Source organism: Priapulus caudatus, unplaced genomic scaffold (assembly GCF_000485595.1).
Source record: "Priapulus caudatus unplaced genomic scaffold, Priapulus_caudatus-5.0.1 Scaffold169, whole genome shotgun sequence".
Classification (NCBI taxonomy): Eukaryota; Metazoa; Priapulida; class Priapulimorpha; order Priapulimorphida; family Priapulidae; genus Priapulus; species Priapulus caudatus.
Genome location: NW_014577230.1, coordinates 537,663 through 559,152, shown reverse-complemented (window position 1 = coordinate 559,152; position 21,490 = coordinate 537,663). Strand labels below are relative to the sequence as shown.

General features: G+C 43.4%; 2 protein-coding genes across 2 annotated transcripts in view; both read left to right on the top strand.

The window, feature by feature from the left end:
• The window catches only part of LOC106806621 (orexin receptor type 2-like), a 33,267-nt gene extending 25,253 nt beyond the window's left edge, over window positions 1-8,014 (top strand). The window contains exon 2 of the mRNA XM_014808623.1: window positions 4,890-8,014. Within this exon, the coding sequence (XP_014664109.1) occupies window positions 4,890-5,671 (782 nt within the window). The 3' untranslated portion in view covers window positions 5,672-8,014. The remainder of the gene's footprint in view (window positions 1-4,889) is intronic.
• A 9,929-nt stretch (window positions 8,015-17,943) lies between these two features.
• Window positions 17,944-18,947, top strand: LOC106806602. The gene is made up of 2 exons (XM_014808597.1): window positions 17,944-18,085; window positions 18,340-18,947. The coding sequence occupies exons 1-2, from the start codon at window positions 17,944-17,946 to the stop codon at window positions 18,945-18,947; spliced, it is 750 nt and encodes a 249-aa protein (XP_014664083.1).
• The last annotated feature ends 2,543 nt before the right edge of the window (window positions 18,948-21,490 follow it).

The following is a 21,490-nucleotide window of genomic DNA, read 5'->3' as shown; positions in this document are numbered from 1 at the left end:
ACACGCACACACACACACACACACACACACACACACACACACACACCTACACACACACCTACACACACACATTACCTCTCCATCTCCCTCTCCCTTCTCGCTTTTTTATTACTTGCTAGTGAGCACAGGTATGACACGTACGTTATTTATAGTTGTATAATAATTAGTTACGTCATTGACTGAACTGCAGCGGTGTATCCTATTACGCAGAGCACTGAACTGCAAGGTGTCTCTTGTCACGTTACACTAGCCACTGGCAGTTGTTTTTCTCGTGGCCCATCTCAGATAATTACGTGCTATTAATAGAGTTACTAATATATTTACGTATATAATTTTACGTGTATATAATGCGGTTAGGCAACGGGGATATATCTGGCGCCAATTTCGCCGAACATATATTTCGCAATGCTTGCTTACGCTGGCGCGTGAGCCTTGTCTCGTAATGCACGCAATCACGCCGCAAATTATATCAGCGCGACGAGTGTTTCGAGTCTTGTCTCGTAATGCACGCAATCACGCCGCAAATATCAGCGCGACGAGTGTTTAGCGAAAACACGCTCGCATTTCGCCATTCGATTATCGCCGCCTGTGTCCAGCCATCGTGTTGACGTCGTGCGGATGATAACAATTATATAAGCACGAATCTCTCCGACATGGCCGATCCGACATCGTACCCAGCTGTGACGTCGGATTTACGCGCATGTGATGACAGCGTGATTAAAGTTGAGAATGTAAATGCTTACCAAGTTAATATTGGAGGCAAATTGATGGAAATATGGCGAAAGAATTGTCAGGATTCTTAGTGAGAGTTTAATGATGTAAAACACAGTCGTCTACTACTACTCTGAGTTTACGCAGCTTCGCCATGCATACTTAGATTTTGGTTGTGTATAGTTGTTATTTTCCTTACTACATTAGTAGTGAATTTCGCAGACATTCATGAAAACTTTATTATGTGTATTTAATTTTATACATGAAGGAAATCACACACGGTTTCTCGCCATTGCAATATAATAAAAAAAATTCTGCGTTTGAACAAATGGACGAGGACACTATATCAGATCCGGTAAAAAGTACAAAACACCCAAAATGTGATTTAAAAAACTCGTGCAAGGGAAAACGGTTAGTGACAAGGGTAATTAAATTTGTTTAAGAGTAACGCTTGGTACCACTGCGATGGCTCAATGGTTGAGTGCTCGCCTCGTATGTGGAAGGTCGGGGATTCAACTCCCGGCTACCAAAGACTTGAAAAATGGTACACACGGCTGCTCTGCTTATCATTCAGCAAATAGAGATAGAGTGTGGCAAGTTAACTCGCAGTGCTACCAGTGGACTAACCCCCTACTGTAGCATTTACTGTGAAAGCAGCTGCGGGGCCTCTGGGGTTACAGAAACGGAGATAGGCACCGCCCTATGCGCCTGTAGCTATACGCTATGCGTATGATGCGGGAAGGATTTAACTATAAAGAGTAACGCTTTAGTTCATTTTTATTGAGTTACGGTTAATAAATCATAGGTTGACTTAAGACTAGTATGAGGTACTGTTCTTCTTCTCTTGATGTGTCACGTAACTCGGCCCTTGTAATAGCATTATTTGTTCCTAATTACACACGTAACAAACCACGAATTTTCTGTTTGTTCGAGCAATAGGAAGTCTTGTAAATTGATAAATTCCGTGTGACCCTATTCAATGGTTTCTTCACAACAATTCTATAATTGCATAATGTATAATTTGTATCATGTATATATATGTATATATATACGTGTGTGTGCACGAGTGCGTGCATGGTTGTGTGCGTGTGCGTGGGTGTGTGCGCGTGTGTACGTGCGATTGTGTGCACGGGCGTGTGTTTACGATTTTCGATCTATTACGTTACTATTCAATCAGCTAACATTGGTGAAATGTGACGCTTGTCAGGAGCGAAGCGTCCGGTACGCGCGTGTATTGATTGACGAGCGCTAATTATCCCAACCAAGAGTAGCGTCGACTTATCTATTAACATGTTTTCATGACTGTATTACTTGCCATTATTGATCTCAGGTGACAACGCCGAGTGGTCACTACCGCATAGACGGTAGCATCTGTGTCGCTACAGGATTAATTATCGGTCACCAGGTGCAGTTAATGGAGGCTTATTTGAAACTGACTACTGTGACGTGAGACAAGATCTTGTTATTGTGTGTAAGAGCGTTATGTCAGCTTGAGTTTTCCTGAGCGGATACGCAGAGGGACGGACACATACAATGGTGGAGGCCGATGTAGCTGCTTCTCGTTGCACTTCTCACCAGGAGTGATGTTAATTAAAGATACACCCGAGTAAATAATGAATTAACTTTTAACAATTATCACAGTAAAGCCCAAATTAATGGCCAATTAAACGACATATGCGGCAGGTGGCAGCTTGGGTGTCATAGCCGTTGAAAGGAAGCCATGAACGTTAGTAGCATGCTCATACCGCATGAAAAACTCGAAAATTTCACTTCCGCGCAGCTTCGGTGAAAGTTCGTAACTAAGCTTATTGAATTCGCATGAAAGACAGCGTATCATCTCGTGAAAAACAAGATGCGGAAAATACAAACGCCACTGATTTTACTCTCTGGGCAAATGGATCGGAATAAGCCTAATCCCGAGCATTTTTGAGCCTATCATAAATGACACACGGTCTTCAAATAATTGTATTTTGCCAAAGCTCATGGATAGCTGCCCGATTTAGATGGAAAGGCATCTGGAAGGGTATAAAATGATCAAATGCATTATAAAACGCGCAGTGATAGGAAAGAACATGTGACGTATCAGTTCAATGCGAGCACCTATAAAAAGGCAAGTCGACTGTTTAAATTGTTGTAAAGCTGTTGCTGGATTAGTTCATTGATGTATGCATGGCCGCACAGCTATCATGAGATTTAACCTACATAATCTAAACAGCAACCGTATCAGCTTCCAAAACTTAACAAACTTGTCGAAGCTGACGCATGATCTTTATGCCTACCTGCACATCATTAACTCTTTTAAGAATCCTTTAAAAACGCCGAACTATTATCTATATTGCTAAAGAATTAATAACGTCGCTGGCGTCTTCATGCGATAATGCGCGTATCTACTTGTTCTAGTCAACCATGTCTACACTGGCTAATTAACCAGGGCCGCGAAAACTAAACGAACTTAGACGTTTTGTTGTTGTTGCCGCTAATTCAAAGCAACTATTCACGGCTGACGTCGGGGACGCGATTCAACCTCCGCATGTTGGTCGGATACGATCAGCCTTCGGCCGCCCTTACTAATTCACACACACACACACACACACACACACACACACACACACACACACACACACACACACACACACACACACACACACACACACACACCGACGGGCACGCGGTTGCGCGCGGCACGGCACACCGCCACACGGCACACACCGCAGCACGGTACGCCACGCACGCCACGCACTCACACACACAAACAACCCACACACCAACATCACACGACACCACGACGCACAACCGCACAGCACAGCCAATTATATATATACATCAGAGGATACGCTTCTGTCTAATTACTAACTCGTGCTAGACGATGTGCAATGTGCAGTTTTCGTCAAATATAGCCCTTGCACTTATACACTACAAGAAAAATTGTACGTGTCGAGAATAAAATCTGTTGCGGGTACTGTCAGTGGGAGAAGAACTAAACGTAATCCTTCGCCTTTTTGAACAGCAGCTAATATTACTGCAGAGCCATTATAACTTCATTGTGATATCAACTTACAGTTACTTTGTTACTCTATATGATCTTTATATAGTAACCAATCAAGGGACTGCAGCTCTGCGTCATAACGCGCTTCAGGTACATCTGCAAAACACCTTTCGCTAATGCAGATACATTCCAGGCCACAAGAGTTTTGCTATTCTTTACAGAAAATAGAATTTCTTCTTTCTATACACATCACTAATGCAACTATCATACTTTTTCATTTCCGTGTAAGCACAATGATAATTTTCTACCATGTTACTCAGCTACCCAGGTATTGCTCACGGCGCTAACACCGTTTACCACTGTTATAAATATTATACATGGCGTTTGTCACTGAGCGCCATTTTTTACGCGTCTATTAATGACGACATTTGTATTCAGCTAACAATAGGACCGATGATTCTGCGAAACACTTACCTTTATATCAATGTGATGGCAATTAAATTTTCTCTCACACACACACACACACACTCTCTCTCTCTCTCTCTCTCTCTCTCTCTCTCTCACTCACTCTCTCACTCTCTCGCTCCGCCCCGTCTCTCTCGCTCTCTACCTTCTCGCTCTCTCCTCCCCCCTCTCTCTCTCTCTCTCTCTCTCTCTCTCTCTCTCTCTCTCTCTCTCGCTCTCTTTCTCTCTTTCTCTTTCCCTCTCTTTCTCTCTCTCTCTCTCTCTCTTTCTCTTTCTCTCACTCACTCACTTTTCCCCTTCTGTCTGTTTCTCTCACTCTCTCTATTCCTTTGTCTCTTCCCCCTTTTCCCTTCTTTCTTCCCCTGTCTCTCTGCTCTCTGTCTCTCTTTCTCTCTCTCTCTCTCTTCTCTCACTAACTTTCTCCCTCCTCTATCTCTGTTTCTCTCTCTCTCTTTCTCTCTCTCTCTCTCTCTCTCTATTCCTTTGTCTCTTTCCCCTCTCCCCTTCTTTCTCCACCTGTCTCTCTCCCTCTGATCACTGTCTCTCTGTCTCTCTCTCTCTCTCTCTCTCTCTCTCTCTCTCTCTCTCTCTCTCTCTCTCTCTCTCTCTCTCTGTCCTTCTCTATCTCTCCCGCGATCTCAGCCCCTCTCATTCTCTCTCTACCTCTCTTACTAACAATAACGCTCGCCCCTCACTCATGCGTTCGCTATTCTGTGACCCGTTTCAGGTGTGGCAGTCGCTTCTAGCATCTACTCTCTAGCAGCGCTCAGCCTCGACCGCTACCTGGCGATCAAGCACCCGGCGCTCTTCCGTCGCCTCAGCAACCAGAGCAACGGCCTCAAGCTGATCGGCATCATCTGGCTCGTCTCTATGCTCTTCATGATGCCCATGCTCTACGTGCACCAGGTCGATCGCCAGCAGTTCCCCGAGTTCGGCTTCCAACTGAGTGTCTGCATCGAGCGCTGGTCGTCGACGGAGTCCAAGAGCGCCTTCGCGGGCTTCATGTTGGTCGTCGCTTACGTGCTGCCTTGCTCGGTGATCGTCGCTTGCCACTATGTCATCTGCAAGACACTCAACACGACCGAGATCGTCACGCAGGAGCCGGACGGCGGCGGCGGCAGCGAGTGCAAGCGCATCAGCCGTAAACGCATCGCGCTCATGCTCATCACGCTCGTCGTGCTGTTCGTCGTTTGCTGGCTGCCCTACAACCTCGCTTCGCTCTACGTCGACATCACCAATAGCCGCGACGCGTCCGAGATCCTTCCCTTCACGCTGCTGCTCGCGCACGCCAACTCTGCGGCGAATCCCGTCATCTACTGGATACTGAACATACACTTTCGCAACGGACTCAGCATCATTCTGACGCGCGGATGCACGGCGATTGCCGGCGGAAAGAGTCGCAACGGCAAGAGTCGGCCGCCGCTCATTGTCGTGCACGGCGCGCCCGTTATCTCGAGGGACGAGGACGACACGTTATCCGGAAGAATGTCGCAGGGGGACAGCGTCTAATGTCGAAAAAAAAATCGCACCCATAAAGAAACACACGTGTTCGGTCATGCGCAGAAGTGTCCGGAAATATGGTCAGTAGAATAAAGGAAGTGGTGGTATAAAACTCCTGCCGTGTCATCGGTATGAAGATTAAAACATAAACAATGATTGAATTAACTCTTGTTTATTTATTCACTTTATAAGTAGTCGTTATACGTATATATAAACTTAGCGTACTTTTTGCGCCTACACTCGAGTGTAGGTCAACTGTGATTGAGACTAAATTGTCAAAAATTTTGTTTGTTAAAATAATTAAATATTAGTTAATTCAATCTTTCTTTATGTTGTATATTATATACATATGTGTGAGTGTCTGATGTTAGCCGTTGTACGTCTACATCAAGATGTTGTTTTTTGACGTTCTCTGCGATGCCACGTCTCTACTTATCATGCGTTTGTGTCAATACATAGCAACAGTTCGTCATCTTTATGCTTATGTATTATTATTTAAGAAACTCGTACGTTTTTTATTCAACTGCTCCAGCGTGCATGAGCCTGCCGTATATAGTTAAGTGAGACGGTGTAGTAACCTGTAAATTATGGTCTATGCCTCAATTCGGTATACGACAGTTATAGTTCAAGTATATCTCTGTGCGACATACGCGCGTTCTGTCTAAAAGTCGCAACCGTGTACAGATGCTGTCTGTAGTCAAAAACGCTCAATGTGCAATCGTCGTATATACGTGGAGTATATATAGCTTTATATGAAATAGTGGTTGTTCTGTGTTGTGAGAAGTCAATTTAAAGCTCGATCTCATGTTGTAATATAGGAGCGCGCTATCGTGATTGATATTGTCTGTCATGTGTGTAAAACGATCGAATTTGCTTTGGGTGTACAGTGTACAGTGAGAATAGTTTTTAAAATGAGATAGCGAAAGGTCGTGAGTTCAAACTGGAGAGAAGACGGCGAAGATAATATAGTCCGAACAGAATATGTTGGATAGCTGTCACTGCGCCGGTTCGCAAAGGATGTCGATCATTTGTTTATAAATGTCATTCTCGTATTTATTGGACATAAACGCGATGAGTGGAGATTATCGTTAGATATAGGTATCGTGTTCCGACAGGTGTTCCGGTGTTCCGGTGTTCCAGTCCACGGTGTTCCGACAGGAGTTCTGGTGTTCCGGTGTTCCAGTCCACGGTGTTCCGACAGAGGGAAATTACCGCAGTTATATTGATGCAAACTACATAACCCTAACGTCGGCTAAGTGTATTGACATGGAGAGTACCTCGTAGATTTTTATGTCAGCGTACTTGTCTGTTATTATGGCTATGATCAAGAGCGTATTAAGTATTCGTATACTTATAGTACGCTCTTGCTATGATGTCTACATCAATTACTGGGCAGTTGTCCCATGCTGAAAACAGCTGTGATTTGTTGTATTGATTGGCGTCGTATTTTCATTAGGGCGTTGTGTCTGATACACGTGGTGTGCAATCAGTTTTTTGTTCAGGCAGAGATGAGAATAGCGGACACAAAAACTTGCAGGATGGGAATCTGGGGTGGGGGGCAAGCATACTGGGAATTTGCTTAACGGTGTTGAATTCCGAATTCGAGAGCATCCCGGGTTCCTTTTTTAAATGCTTATGAAATACGTAAAAGCAGTAGCCAACTGTCTGAAAAAAATGTTCGCGCGTTGTTTACGTGCATGAGCTGACCGTTATTCTGTGCTAAATCTATTTGCTTCTGATATTTCCACCTCCCCTCTCAACAAATTTATACTGATTTCAAATGTCAACCCGACAAAATACATGAAAACCGCGGATATGCGGAGAATTCTCATCCCTGTCAAGAAAACATTTGATGTTATTTGTTTATTGATAATAAGCTCTATAGCTTTTATTACGCTCGCGGTATGTTGTAACATTATAGCATCACGTTTTCTCAGAAATCTATTTGACCGTGCATGTGATTGGCTTAAAGCCGTTTACGGAAATAAGTTTCGCATACGCAAGTTTTTTTTCGTCTACGCATGGTAAGATGAGAAGCGAAGGTGTCCACGTAATTACATTTCCACAGTAGGTTCATGGAGAGACCGAATATTTCATGGCAGGCGTCACAACGCGGTCGCCTTGGCCATCTAATGAATGAAGGAGCACAGCGCAATGAATGAATGAATGAATGAATGAATTAATTAATTAATTAATGTATGAATGAATGTATGGAGGTGCGCAGCATGTCAGCCGAAGGTTTGCCGATTAAATTGACTGGGGAATGTTTCAATCACAAGACTGTCCGCCAGCGCCATTTGTTGTGCTACGATGACGATTAAAAAAAAAATAAACACCACGAGCTAAAATGACTTTATTATCTGATTTTTTAATTCGCAGATGCGCCAGTGCATCTCTAGTCCATCTCTAAAACACATGAACGGCAATTCACAACGATGTATTGCATTTCGGACGCTATACTCAAACTGTCGCCTGCGAACGTAGCTAGATATTCTCGCATTTATGTGCGCTTGTGAAGTTTGCTGTTTTTTCTGTTGTTACATGGATTTATTATTTATATAAATATAATAGATATGTTTTCCTTCGTAACTAACGTAAGCAATTTGTAACAAATCACAGAAAAACCAACGTAAATACTAGATTGAACTACAAGAGAAAAAGCGCGGATTAATATGAGCACTGTGCTCATATTATAACCAGAAAGACTTATCAGCAAAAGACTCTGAAGCAAACCGCGTCAACAACAAGCGTGACAGCTGAAAACTGCGAGAAAGCGTTTTTCTCGCCCGCCGCGCTTTAAAAAAAATAGGCGGTCTTTCCCGACAAAGTTATTATTTTCTTACAAGGCATCACATGAACGTTTGCAATAGCTTTACAGCTCTCGTCGAAATAGCAAAGTGAGAAGCCTGCCCCTGAGTACCCAATTTGGGGACGAATCCAGATGTTTTGGAAGGGAGGGAGTCCGCGGCGGCAAATGCGGAGTAGAGGATGGGTTGGAGGTTCGTCAATAGATTTTTTACAGAATAACGGTTGCAATCCGATAAATTCTGACTATATATTTTCGATTTTAAATTGCGTCAGTCTATTTCAACCGAAACAACATATATCAGGCCTGCATACATGCCTAAATGAGGCGAGAGCCTCCCTATAGGCGCCTTCTCTGGCTTACTTCCTGCAAGAAACTATTACGACACTATATGTCATATAGTCCTACCAAAGGAGCAGCAAATGAAATACGCGACATATAACGTTTGTCTCGTTAACTATACTTTCTGAGAAAAGACTTGAAGCATTATGCCGAAAAATTTTGTTTGTCGGTCATGCAATATAAATGCACAACATTAAATGCATAACCTTTAACTTTAAAATAGTTATATTTTTGCCAGATGTCAGATGACACGATCTACCGGGAAGGCACCGTTAACAAATATTAATAACATGAATAATTAATTTTAAGTAGGCCTACTAATTAAGTTTATCTGCACAGCTAGCTAGCTAGAGTGCTAGTCATATAGCTGGCTATACGCTGTTCATGGGTATAATGTTAAACGCCTAACATATTACTATTTGGAATAAAATATTGTATAAAAAATACGAACGATCTAACCATTGAGTGTAATTTCACGAATAAATCTTACGTAGTGTCGCGCACTCGTGCTGTCACCACTATTCAGCGATCTATATAAGAGAACACTTAATGTCGTCACGTGGACGATGTCACATGAGATCGTTCACTTGTTTACCGCACGCTCTCGGGTTCAAAAAGATTACCGCCTAGAATTAGAACACGGCGGTTAATTCCACCGATTTCGCCTTGTTCATACATCGTGCACTGCGGATCAAAACGCGAGTGCGACACGGAGTCGCCATTAGTTAAGCCGTGTACGCGTTGAAGGCGGATTACGTTTAATACCGCCACAAATGCAACGACAATCGCAAGACTAGCTATTGTGCTGTCACCAACAAACAGCAGTTCTGCCTCGCTGCTGCGAAATCCGACGTTCTTACACGCAAAGAAAAATCATATAGTCACAAGCTAATATTACCATTAATATAATATATAATATAATATAATAATATAATATATTATTATAGCTCTTGATATAATTGACATTTGCTGTTAGGAAGCCGATCGAGTGGCGGCTGATCAAGACTGTGATGGAAGCGCCGTTGGGCGAATCGAGCTTTTATCATGCTACTAGAAGCGAGGTCTACTAGCATGAACTACTTTTGTCGTCGTAGTTTACGAGCGTGAATATCAATAGCAACCTGCGTCCATCCGCCCTCTCCCCTCGAGGTATCGCAGCTCTCGCTCAGCTAGCTAGCGTTTACGCGCGCTCTCTTCTCTACATTCACTTTTTCATTTGCTGCGTTGCCAGGTATTATTAGACGTGAGTGGGCTGAGATTATGTTTCACCTCGGTAAAGTACTAAAACGTTCGCGTCATTAGCAATGAGGAAAAAGATTTGGTGCTGTAGTGTATAGTGCGAGGACAGAGTATCATAAAATGTATCATTTCATTCACGCACGCACAAATGCACGCATACGCGCGACGCGCATGTGCACTTGTGGGCGCACGAGTGAGACAGGCCTACGTGACAAACGACCTGCACCGCATACGAGATTTACGTCCAGTCACATCCCCGTAATGGATCGCGACAGGAGACGGGTGTTACTGCTGCATGCAAGCGACTGTAATCAGCGTCGTTATTAAGAAACATTTCTTCCCGAATGTGATCCGTATTGCCTCGAAGCGGACAGCGTGCTGAGCTAGAAGCAGGGCTTTAGCGGGAGTATCATATAAAAGATACGTAGACGCTACGCACACCAATAACGCATTTAAATAACAGCACCATACTTTTCCGTATATAGAAATCTGTGACACGGTATTTCGCGCCCGATATTTTGCAACTCTTGTCTGGTTGCATAAGCAATCCTGTTCGATGTGCTAGCTTCGGAGCCGAATCTCCCCAGCAGGTGAATAGCTGTATATGAATTATAGAGAAGGTTCCATTTCACTCCCACGAGTGTATAATCTGACTGTTCCCACGAAGAGGACAACTTACAATTCTGTCATCTCCAAGATCGCTCGCTTTTTGCGATTTATTTCATAAACATTTACCTTTTTGCAGAAAAGCAACATGCTGACATCGGCTAAGTACGGCCTAGTAATACCGTATAGGCGTAGTCAGCGCTAGATTGCATACTGGGTTATTCGGTTGTTAGCTGGGATGCAGTAGATCCATCGCAGCACTGCAAGTTAGAATATCTGGCTTGTTTTACTTCATAGTGGTAATAGTGGCAGTGTTCTGCGTTTGCTCCTACGATTGTTCTCTTGCACCTGTCGTGCCACGAACTACGTCTGCTGTCGCTCACTCCCCCCTCTATCGGAACTCGTTACTCTTGTTCCCGAGTGTATGTTATGCCAAGACTAGTCTCTGTGAAGTTTCTAGGGTTACGACGACCGGGGACGGGAATACTGGATTCGGTTAGCACCGTCGTGTTGGGCGGGGATGGGGGGGGGATATACGCCGAACACGACTTCGCCTCACAAAAGGGTTTACGATCACGAAGAACACTGGCCACTCACACGAGAAGCTTAATTGTTCAGGCGACAGCGACAGATGTCGGCATTAATTGCATTGGCATAGATTGTGGGCAATATAAGACGCGTTCGCTCGTTGAAAACATCAATTAGGGCTACAGATCAAACTATAACTATAACCATAACTATAACTATAACTATAACTATAACTATAACTATAACTATAACCATAACTATAACTATAACTATAACTATAACTATAACTATAACTATAACTATAACCATAACTATAACCATAAGCATTACTATAACCGTAACCGTAACTGTAACCGTAACCATAAGGCATAACTAATAACAAAATCTGTTGATCATATATTGTAATACATATATCATTCGCACAGATAAAGCAGTCCTTCATTCCGCTGATTGCATTTAGACGTTACTGCGACTAGCGCGCAGATGAGAAGCGACTACAAATTTCTTTCATGGATCGTTCCCCAACGAGTTACTGATTCTTACTCCAACGGAGTTAGGGCACAGTCACTTGGATTGTTTTTTTGTGTTTATTAACTTTGGAGAATTATTGAAACGTTCCAAGTGCCGGTAGATCGTTCCCCCAACGAGTTACCGATTCTTCTTCCAACGGGGCTAAGGGGCCCGTCATCTCTGGCGCCACCTCTGCTGAAACAAGGTGGCATCGCAATCATGCCCACCAACATCCTACGGTGCCGTCTTCTAAAGGTGGCATACAACAATAGCCTTCCGCCAATTGTTCACCAGTTCTGCACTATTTCCTCCATAGAAAAGGATTATCTTTTGATTTTTTTGCGGTAAAATTCGGAACTAGAGTGCATTATGCATTCAAGGTTGATATCTCGAGGATGTTTAGAAGGCATTAAAAGTGAGATTGGGTTTGTCGTGTAATTGTGCCATTGCGTCAGTGGTGTGGCCATGGTGACCGGTCGGTTATTTTTGTGTTTGAAACGGGATCCGACGAGTCTAGAAATGCTCATCATTTAGCTGGAAAAAGTTTCGAGCGGAGGTTAGACCTTGAATCTGTGGTTATTTAGCATGAATAAAGTGTATGTTGTGTATGCGACGAAAGGCTCTACGAGTATTTTTAATTAATTTCTGTTCGATTCTTATTCAGGGCTGCTACCTATGGGCGCCTTCTACTGTTGTAGGACGCCAACTAAAAGATCCATTTACGTTAGTAAAATATCAATCGCGAGAACGATTATCACATCTAGTAGAGAGAAAAACGTGATAGCCACGACCAAAATGTCAACTGCCTGATACAGAGATGACATATAGCTCCGTTGACGTCCCCATGTCGGCTTGGTGACTGATGACTCAGCGTGTAGCGCCACCTGCCGCCCGAAAATCGATAACGTCATTACTATAGAATATATCATATAATATTATAACACATGGCGATGTATTATATGATATCTATGATCATTACGCTATTATACTACACATCATCGGCAAATATGTTGGCATATACTGGGATGCCTATTATCTGTCAGTTGCACATTGCAAATCCACCTTGCCACTAACGCCTTTGAACGATATGTTTGAAGAGTTAGATTAGTTATATTTTTGCTTAGTATTTACAATTCAAATCGTTATAGCTCGGTTGAGCTCGTTCGTGGGATGTTGTCATCCAACTATACCTACAACTATTCCATTGTCTCCTAACGGCGATAACTCGGGAAATTTTCACATCGTTATTTAAGCTGGTCACGTTATCATCGAAACTATTTGCTTCGCAATATTTTGTTATTTGTTGACATATCGCACGAATATATTATGCGTCCGCGTTAGTGTGCGCGCATTTTGTCTACATTTGGAATTAGCTGTCTCTATAATATATCGCTCATGATAGGTGCAAATGCCACTAGATGGCGCGATGATATAACTTTTCAAACTCTGCTACAGGAGCATATCAATGTACGACATACGTCCGGGTTTTCTTGTTTTAATTCATGTAAAAAAAATTGCACACAAGCATTTATTAGTCTGAATAATATGACATTGATAAGAAAATGATTGATATAAATAAATAAAACTTTGAAACAGGTAACTCTGACTGTAACGGGCCCATCTAAGGACTAGTATAGTTTATAGTTATAAATTTTTGTAGCCGGTGGTCAATATATATGCCCATATATACTCCCCTAATACATACATATACACGCACGCATGCACGCACGCACGCACGCACGCACGCACGCACGCACGCACGCACGCACGCACGGACTGCTGCGTGAGCCCGCGAGGTCCCTTTTACAAAATCTATTTCAGGATCGTCTATACTCTATAGCGAGTATTACACTCCCAAATCATCCAATCAGCGGTAGGTGCGGTGAAATAATATATAATATATAATTATGATATTCAGGGCGTGTCTACAGGCGTTTTATTTTTTATTTGTCAAGCGATGCAGGCTGCACGGGATTTAAAGTTATTACTCAAAGCTAGACTTGTTGCTATATTCGGCACAGCCGCTGCCTCTTTATTTGTGTATTCGTGTGTCGGACTGAAAAGGAACACGCGAAGCCTACTTGCGTTTAAAATTGACGGGTTGTTCGAAAAAAAACTTATAGCAGAATATTTGAGTTTAAAAAGTAAGTTTTGTCTTGCAATGTTAATTTAGCATTATCATTTATCAAAGTAATTTCCGCTGATTTATAGGAAATTCAAACTTAGTATGGTCGTCAATGGAAAACAATTTAGTAACTGTCATACAACCACCGACTCTCCAATCTAGTGTGCAGCCAAGTTCTCAGTCTAGACTTGAACAGGTTAACCCTCATTATTCGGCGTTGTATACACATTTTACTTTCTAAATTCCAAACAGTCACCCCGAACGTAATATCATTGCATTAAACCGCAAACGACGATGATGGCAAAGTACTACTTTCTATGCCTCTATACGCGTCGCTATGATATGCAAATTAAAGAGGTATTTATCACTTAATCGTCGTACTTTAATTGATTTAGTTCATAAAAAAGTCTCGTTAAATGTGAATAGCATTACAATAATGCAATATATATGCTTCCTAGTAGAGCGGCATACGGTTCCCTAAATAAACAATTCAATCAAAAAGCGAACAATCATAAACAAACGATTACTACAAAGCTACTCTAGCAGGTATAGAATATAATTCACTAGGAAATAGGCCTACGGCTATATTAAAAACATATACTTATACACTATACAAGTGTCAACAAACTAGCCCACAAGATATCTATGTATATTTACTTGATATTTACTAACTATATGTACATTTCTACTAACTTTACTTTCGTAACGATCTGGACTTTTCTAGAATTCAGATATGTGTTGTTGCCGCGGCGTCCTCGCGGCCTCCTCTCCTTACTAACGTCGGCCATGCGCTCCTGCTCGTTCTTCCTGGTTATCTCGGTGCAGGCACTACGCAACCTCCGCCATGTCAGTCATTCTGCAGTGTTTATATGGGGTTTATTCAACGTTTCTTCAGGTCCTTTTTTTACCATGTGCTTATACCGCTTGGGGGCGCCAACTGAAGGGTTTCCATCAGTAAGTTTACTATAGGTGAGAGCTTTCCGTACATGCGTTCGTCGTGAAGCCCTAGAAGATTCTCTCTCGGCCTAGAGAAACTATGTGCGCAGAAGGCATGATACACGAACGTTAATTCACGGCTATATCTATACACAACGGGCATCTATACAGCTAGATATATAACGGTCATCGATACAGATGGACTGCTACAGACAACTACACAGCTATACCTCTAGTCTACAGCTGGAAACTAGTACCTGTAGGCTACAAGCATCTACGCTGATAGATTGCAGTCACTAATACTTCTTGGCTACACGCACATGTATGTAAAGCTATAGATTATAGATACATATTCAGTTTATATAGCGGGACTAAATACGTACACACTACATTTGAGGCGTGCATTGATACAGACGTACCATTATAATTATGTAGCTGCAGAACAACAAACCTCACAGCTAGATTCAAGATGCGCACACAACTAATTAATGGTGCCTGGGTATACCGATAATTCACAGCTGGACTACCGGAGTTTGCACCGCGGGACCCCGGATACCGCACATCCAGATCTCTTACATTACATATTAACACGCATACACACAAACGTAGAAGCCGGAGTACATGGTTGCCTGCAAACATACAAGTGCTAGAAACATCTACGCAGTTGGCCAGCGGTGAGCTGGCGAGGCACTGCCTCGATGTTATTGATTAGGTTGCGTCTAATTACGCGCGGCTTAATTCTCTACCGAATCGTGTGCAGCAGTACACTGCGACGCAAACAGCGACGAGAACAATACGGCATGGCTATTTCTGTCTTGAAATGACCATCTTATAGGCCGCCCGTTCGTGCATAAGTGTGCGTGCGTGCGTACGCGCGTTTGTGTGTAGTGTGCGTGCATTCAAAATGCGTTGCAAAACTCACGTTGAATATATGAAACGCAGTGTAGCCGTTGTGCCAGTCAAAAAACTAGTGCTGCGTCCAGCGCATCTTTCATAGCTTCACTCGTCACCACGTGATAACACGACGATGTCTTTGACAGTTTTTACGGGCCTTTCTCGCTGTAATTGTTTGTCTCCAGCTATCACATGTCGCCCAGCAGAACAGCAACGCATCACGGTTAAATCACCAGCCACGCCGTGTTGGTGTACACGCGTAGAATATGTTGCCCAGTTCAATCCAAAACGAATAAACGTGTAAATGACACTATAGGTCACCTTGGGTGTGATAGAAGAGAGAGAAATTTGGTAAGTGTTTCATTTATGACGGACTGAAATGTGATCAAATGTCCTTATTCCCTGTTTTATATTAATAGAAATGTCACTGTTTTGTTTCAGGGTTAGTTTTGGTGCGAAAATAAATGTTTCAGATCTGAAAGTCTGATCTGGGCGAGAGATGGTGCTACGCCTAAATGATCGCCATTTTGGTTTTTGATTATCGCGCAAATAAAAGCACTATAATATTCCAGTCAAATTACTGTAACGAAGAATCTAAACCAAAATATTACACGTAGGTATGATTAGGTAGGTATAGGTAGGTAGGTAGGTAGGTAGATAGGTAGGTAAGTAAGTAAGTATAGGTAGGTAAATTTAACAAAATCGAATGAATCTAGATGGGCATTTTCATTTTTGCCAAAAAATGGGCGTGGCTCCAAAGTAGGTCGACTGGCGTGCTCCAAAATAGGACGTTCAAATCCCTCCCATAAGAGTAACAACTGTATGCAATTTGAAACATGTGGGTCAAACGGTTCTCAAGTTATCGTTGACCGTAGCCAAATGTTGACGGACGGACGTACGACGGACGACGCCCATGGCAAATAGCTCATCTTGACGATATCAAGGTGAGTTAAAAATCGAAGACCAATGATGCCGTTTCAACATGTAGTGTTCTATTGTACGTGGAAAGACATATACAGCACAAAGCTACCGTTAGGCGCGCCCATAATTGAGCCGCGCGCGGTCAGCCACAAACAGTAATTAAGCTCTATCATCTGTTACCGGGAAGCATTGAGACCGGTACATCGAGGTCATAGGAATGAATCATAATAGTAATCATGAGCTACAGGCGCTCGGGATTTTTCTCAACACATTTTCCAACAATAAATTATACGCACACGAATAAATGACAAACCCGATTATGAATATACGTCAGGAAAAAACCTCTTATCATAATCGAAAGCACAAACTATTTTGGTCACGTGATAACATCATTAATATTTAATACAATGATAAATCACTTCAACGCCGCGCCTAACAGCAAATCAAAGGCAAAGAAACAGCGTATCTAATCTATTTTATCAGCGCACATGTTGTTAAAATCATCTCGTTAGATGCGTTGAATATTAATGTTTTCTGCTCACTCAAAATATTGTCGATGCGTGCCAGCGATGTCACAAAGAAAACTAGCCGTAACACATGTGACTGAGGCAGCTATTTTCAATTAACCAGCGTTGTTAAGTAGGTCCAAACATAATCGCAATGAGTACCTACAACGATGGCAACATAATAGGAACAGTGGCAATAACTGGACAGTCGATCATAAAATATTCAAAAACCAGTTCTACTTTCAGTTGGGCAATTGGTGGCTGGCTTGTTACATGCTATTGATATGCTGCTAGAGCTGCAATAATTAACAGCACGTAAAGTTGCTAGAAACGTCACATGGTTATCTGATTGGAATGAAAATTGATATCATATTAGTCAGGTTACCCACGAGTAGTTTACCACGAGCTAACGCAGGCAGAAGTAGATATTGCCATTCGACGGTTAAAGAACGGGAAAGCACCTGGCCTCGATGGTCTACCTCCGAAGTTTTGGAAACTGAAAAAGGTGCGGAAGAGCCTATTAAAGTTCTGTAATGAGACCTATCACGAAAGACGCCCCAAAGAGTGAGGAATCTCTGGCCTAATACCAAATCCCAAAGAAAGGCGACCCAACAAAAACAGACAATTACAGAGGTATTTCTCATTCACAAGTTGCATCCAAAATTTACAACCGCTGTCTACTCAACAGAATCCGTCCAGTTGTCGACGAGGTATTGCGTCCGAATCAGAATGGTTTTCGTCAAGGCCGTTCCGCCACTTCCCATATACTTGCTCTTTGACGTATCGTAGAAGAACTGAAGAATCATGACATGGAAGCCATAGTAACGTTCATCGACTTCCGAAAGGCCTTCGACTCCATCAACCGAAAATGTTTGAAATCCTCGAAGCGTACGGTATACCTCCTGACGTAGTTGTAGCGATCCGAGTCATGTACGAGAATACCTCTGCTGTAGTAATCACTCCAGAGGGTGAGACTGATGCTTTCAACATCGACACAGGCATTCTTCCGGGTGACCCACTCGCTCTATTTTTATTTATCATCTGCCTGGATTATGCATTGCACACATCGATCACAGAATCCGACGGTCTTACACTGAAACAACGTCGCAGTCGGCGCCACCCTGCCGAAGTCTTAGCTGACCTCGACTATGCTGATGATATAGCACTTCTCGAAAATTCAATCGAAGCTGCACAAGATCTTCTCATGTCGACCTGTTTCTAAATGCACCTAAGACGAAATACATGCACCTTAATCCATCTACAGAAGATCGCCTGCACGTGTCAGATGGATCAGACATCGAACTTGTGGGCGACTTCAAGTATCTGGGTGGCTACACTGACTCTAGTCACGACATGAGTATGAGAATAGCGCAGTCATGGAGTGCACTCCACTCATTGCAGAAGTTGTGGAAAGCACCCATTCAGAAAGATACAAAAACGAAAGTATTTCAGGCTTGCATTGAAACTATTCTTCTTTATGGCTCGGAATCGTGGACATTGAATATCACCCGCCAAAAGAGACTTGACAGCACTTACACAAGAATGCTTCGTGCAGCCTACAACATCTCCTGGAGACACCATCTAACAAACAAGTCACTATACGGCTCACTGCCTCGTATATCTGACGTAGTGAGGCATTATCGTCTGGCCCTTGCTGGGCACGTCATTCGCCACGATGAACCTGCTGGAAGATTGCTGCTCTGGACTCCAGATACAAGGAGAGGGGTCCGCCGGCCATACGTCACCCTGAAATCAGTCATTGAGAGGGACACCGGCCTCACAGGAGCAGACCTTTACGCCGTAATGGTCAATCGAGGACTATGGAGTTCGAACTTCGTGAATACTTCACCGACGCCGCACGGCATTGGATGACTCAAGAAGACAAGAAGAAGTCAGGTTATGCCACGGATTTTTGATTACTACTTTGCTAATCAAAATGTTAAACAGATTAGCTATTAGATGATTAGCTATTGTATTTAATTCTTGCAAATGATCTGATTTCGATAAAAATAAAAGGTGAGTAAAAAATACAATTCACTCCAAGTTACAGCAACATGATAACCGATTCGCAGTTTTCTAATCCACATGAAATATGATTCGCAAATGCTAAACTTGATTTGAAAAGTGTGACGCGAACACGCTAACAGCGTACGCTGATCATAGCGCATCGCGGGCACACAACTTGTGGATTCCACACCATCGAAAGCACGCGCAACAGCCCTTCCACTGGCGCTAGATATGCTGATGCATAAAGGGCCTTGAATATATATATATATATATATATATATATAGTCTAGACTGCTGAGAATGTATAGCATTATGATATTGTTGTATAATATATATATATATATATATATATAATGCCCTCTAGGTTCCTTACTAGCACATAATTACTTAATTCTTGCTATCGCTCAAATACGGCGACGGCACTGGGGAAGGGAATGGTGAGAGACGCAGCAGTGCCTGCATCTAGACACCGGCCGCTTGTTCTCTCATCGGCGAGAACAACTGCACAACTGAGCCGCCTTTGCTCACCTGAACATGATCACACACACATACGTACACTAACCACGTGCAGCATTTTCAGCAAACCCTAGCTCGAGCAGCGTTGACCTCTCAACCACACCGGGTGCATCACGTAGGCTCACCTGCGCCTACGTCCATTCATTTACGTGCTGCCGGACATTGATCGTATCACTAAAAGTATGAGAAAGATTACAGACTAAAACTCTCTTAATTTCCTACCGTGCCTCAACCTTCGAACGCAATCTGAAATAAATTCGGTTCGACGCAAACAGAGCTCAACGTTATGTACAATTCCAAAGGTATTTTGGCAGACGTAGCCCTTTCTCACAAGATTACTTGACAGGCGTGACCAACTCAACTATAATTCCTACCATGGCAACGCACCTCATAGAGACGAGGTTAGATCGAAGTTCGAAATCGGCCAACCTGTACCAAGAGCACGTACTACGATCACGTGACCGCAGAAACGAGCTACGGATAAAACCATCACGTCTCCGTCATTAAAATCATATTTCCAGAAAAATTACATCTCCACTATTTACAAATTAACCACAAAGTGCAGCTAGCTGTGTGACCGCGCGCCATTTTTCGCGAACGAATGCGCGTCTAAGTTAAAGTGCGTGGCCGTAGGCCTGTACCGTAGTATTTGGACGCTTTGTAGGCATGCTTTTTTGTTTTGCTCCTGTTTCCTTTTTGTTTGAATCTTGTTTTGCACGGCCGTAGGAAATAGTAGCCATGCTTTTTTTTCTTTTTTTTTCGCCTTGTAACCTGACACACATAACCTATGCACATAACAGTCTTACTAATTTACTACATATTGCAAATTGTTTCAATCAAATGTTTCCATCAGTGACCGGGAAGTCCGCCATGTTTGTTTATTGCGACCGTTTCGATGGGCAAGATGCGAGATGACTACTGCGCATGCGCTGTGTGCGCCCTTGCAAAACAAGAGGCGCCTGCGCGCATGCGCACTTAGGAGCGTCCAGTTTCGGGCGAGCGTCCAAATACTACGGTACAGGCCTACGCTTAATATCAAGCGAACCATCGAAATGTCACGTCGCTGACGCAAATGCGCGCATGCATCATGTAGTCAATAGGACAACCAATCTTCGCACGCCCAATCTTCTACACCTAAGCTACCTACTCAAGCTCACCATCATTATAACAGCATTGGTGATGGAATTACACGTGTAATGCCTCCGAGCAACAACGGCGCAGTGCTAAGCGATGGCACAGACACGCCACCTGTCAGTAAGGCTAGGAAATGCGCTCTCGTTTCACTGTCGTGTGACTACGCGTGACGGCGAGCGGCTGCTTACGTGATTTCCCTATCTCACTTCTCCCAAGATATTTTTGGCTAAGAATCACACGGTTAAACAGCAACGCACGAGCTATCACCTGCCACAGCGAGTCTCGTGTTTCGGCGCTCGTCAGTATTGCCCCGTCCATCTATTCATTTTCTGCACAGAAACAGCGCGTTCGGCGTTGACAACCACGGACAAACGCAGAATTGCACACATGCACGCACGCACGCGCGTACGCAAACGTACATACGCGCACGCATACATAAATGTCCTTTAAACACACTCGGGCCATCACTACTGACAAGAACAGTATGGTACAAACACGGCTAACAGGTACTTGTCTAGCCTACGGAAGTCGCCTTTCCACCATCATCGTCTTCCTGGAATTTAAACCGGCCTGGTTACTTAACCACGACGAATCGCCCTTCCAACTGAACATCTCGCAATTCTCAGTTGCTCGGCAACTCGGCGCCGCTCCTCCTCCTCCTGCTGCTGCTGCTGCCCTGCTGCTGCTGCTGCTGCTGCTGCCCTGCTGCTGCTGCTGCTGCTGCTGCTGCCCTGCTGCTGCTGCCCTGCTGCTGCTGC

What these genes read in the sequence shown, in the direction of transcription:
- LOC106806602 (XM_014808597.1), top strand. Translation starts at nt 17,944, where the DNA reads ATGTTTGAAATCCTCGAAGCGTACGGTATACCTCCTGACGTAGTTGTA. An exon ending in CGACACAGGCATTCTTCCGG is followed by an intron (nt 18,086 to 18,339) that starts GTGACCCACTCG and finishes ATCCATCTACAG; the next exon opens with AAGATCGCCTGCACGTGTCA.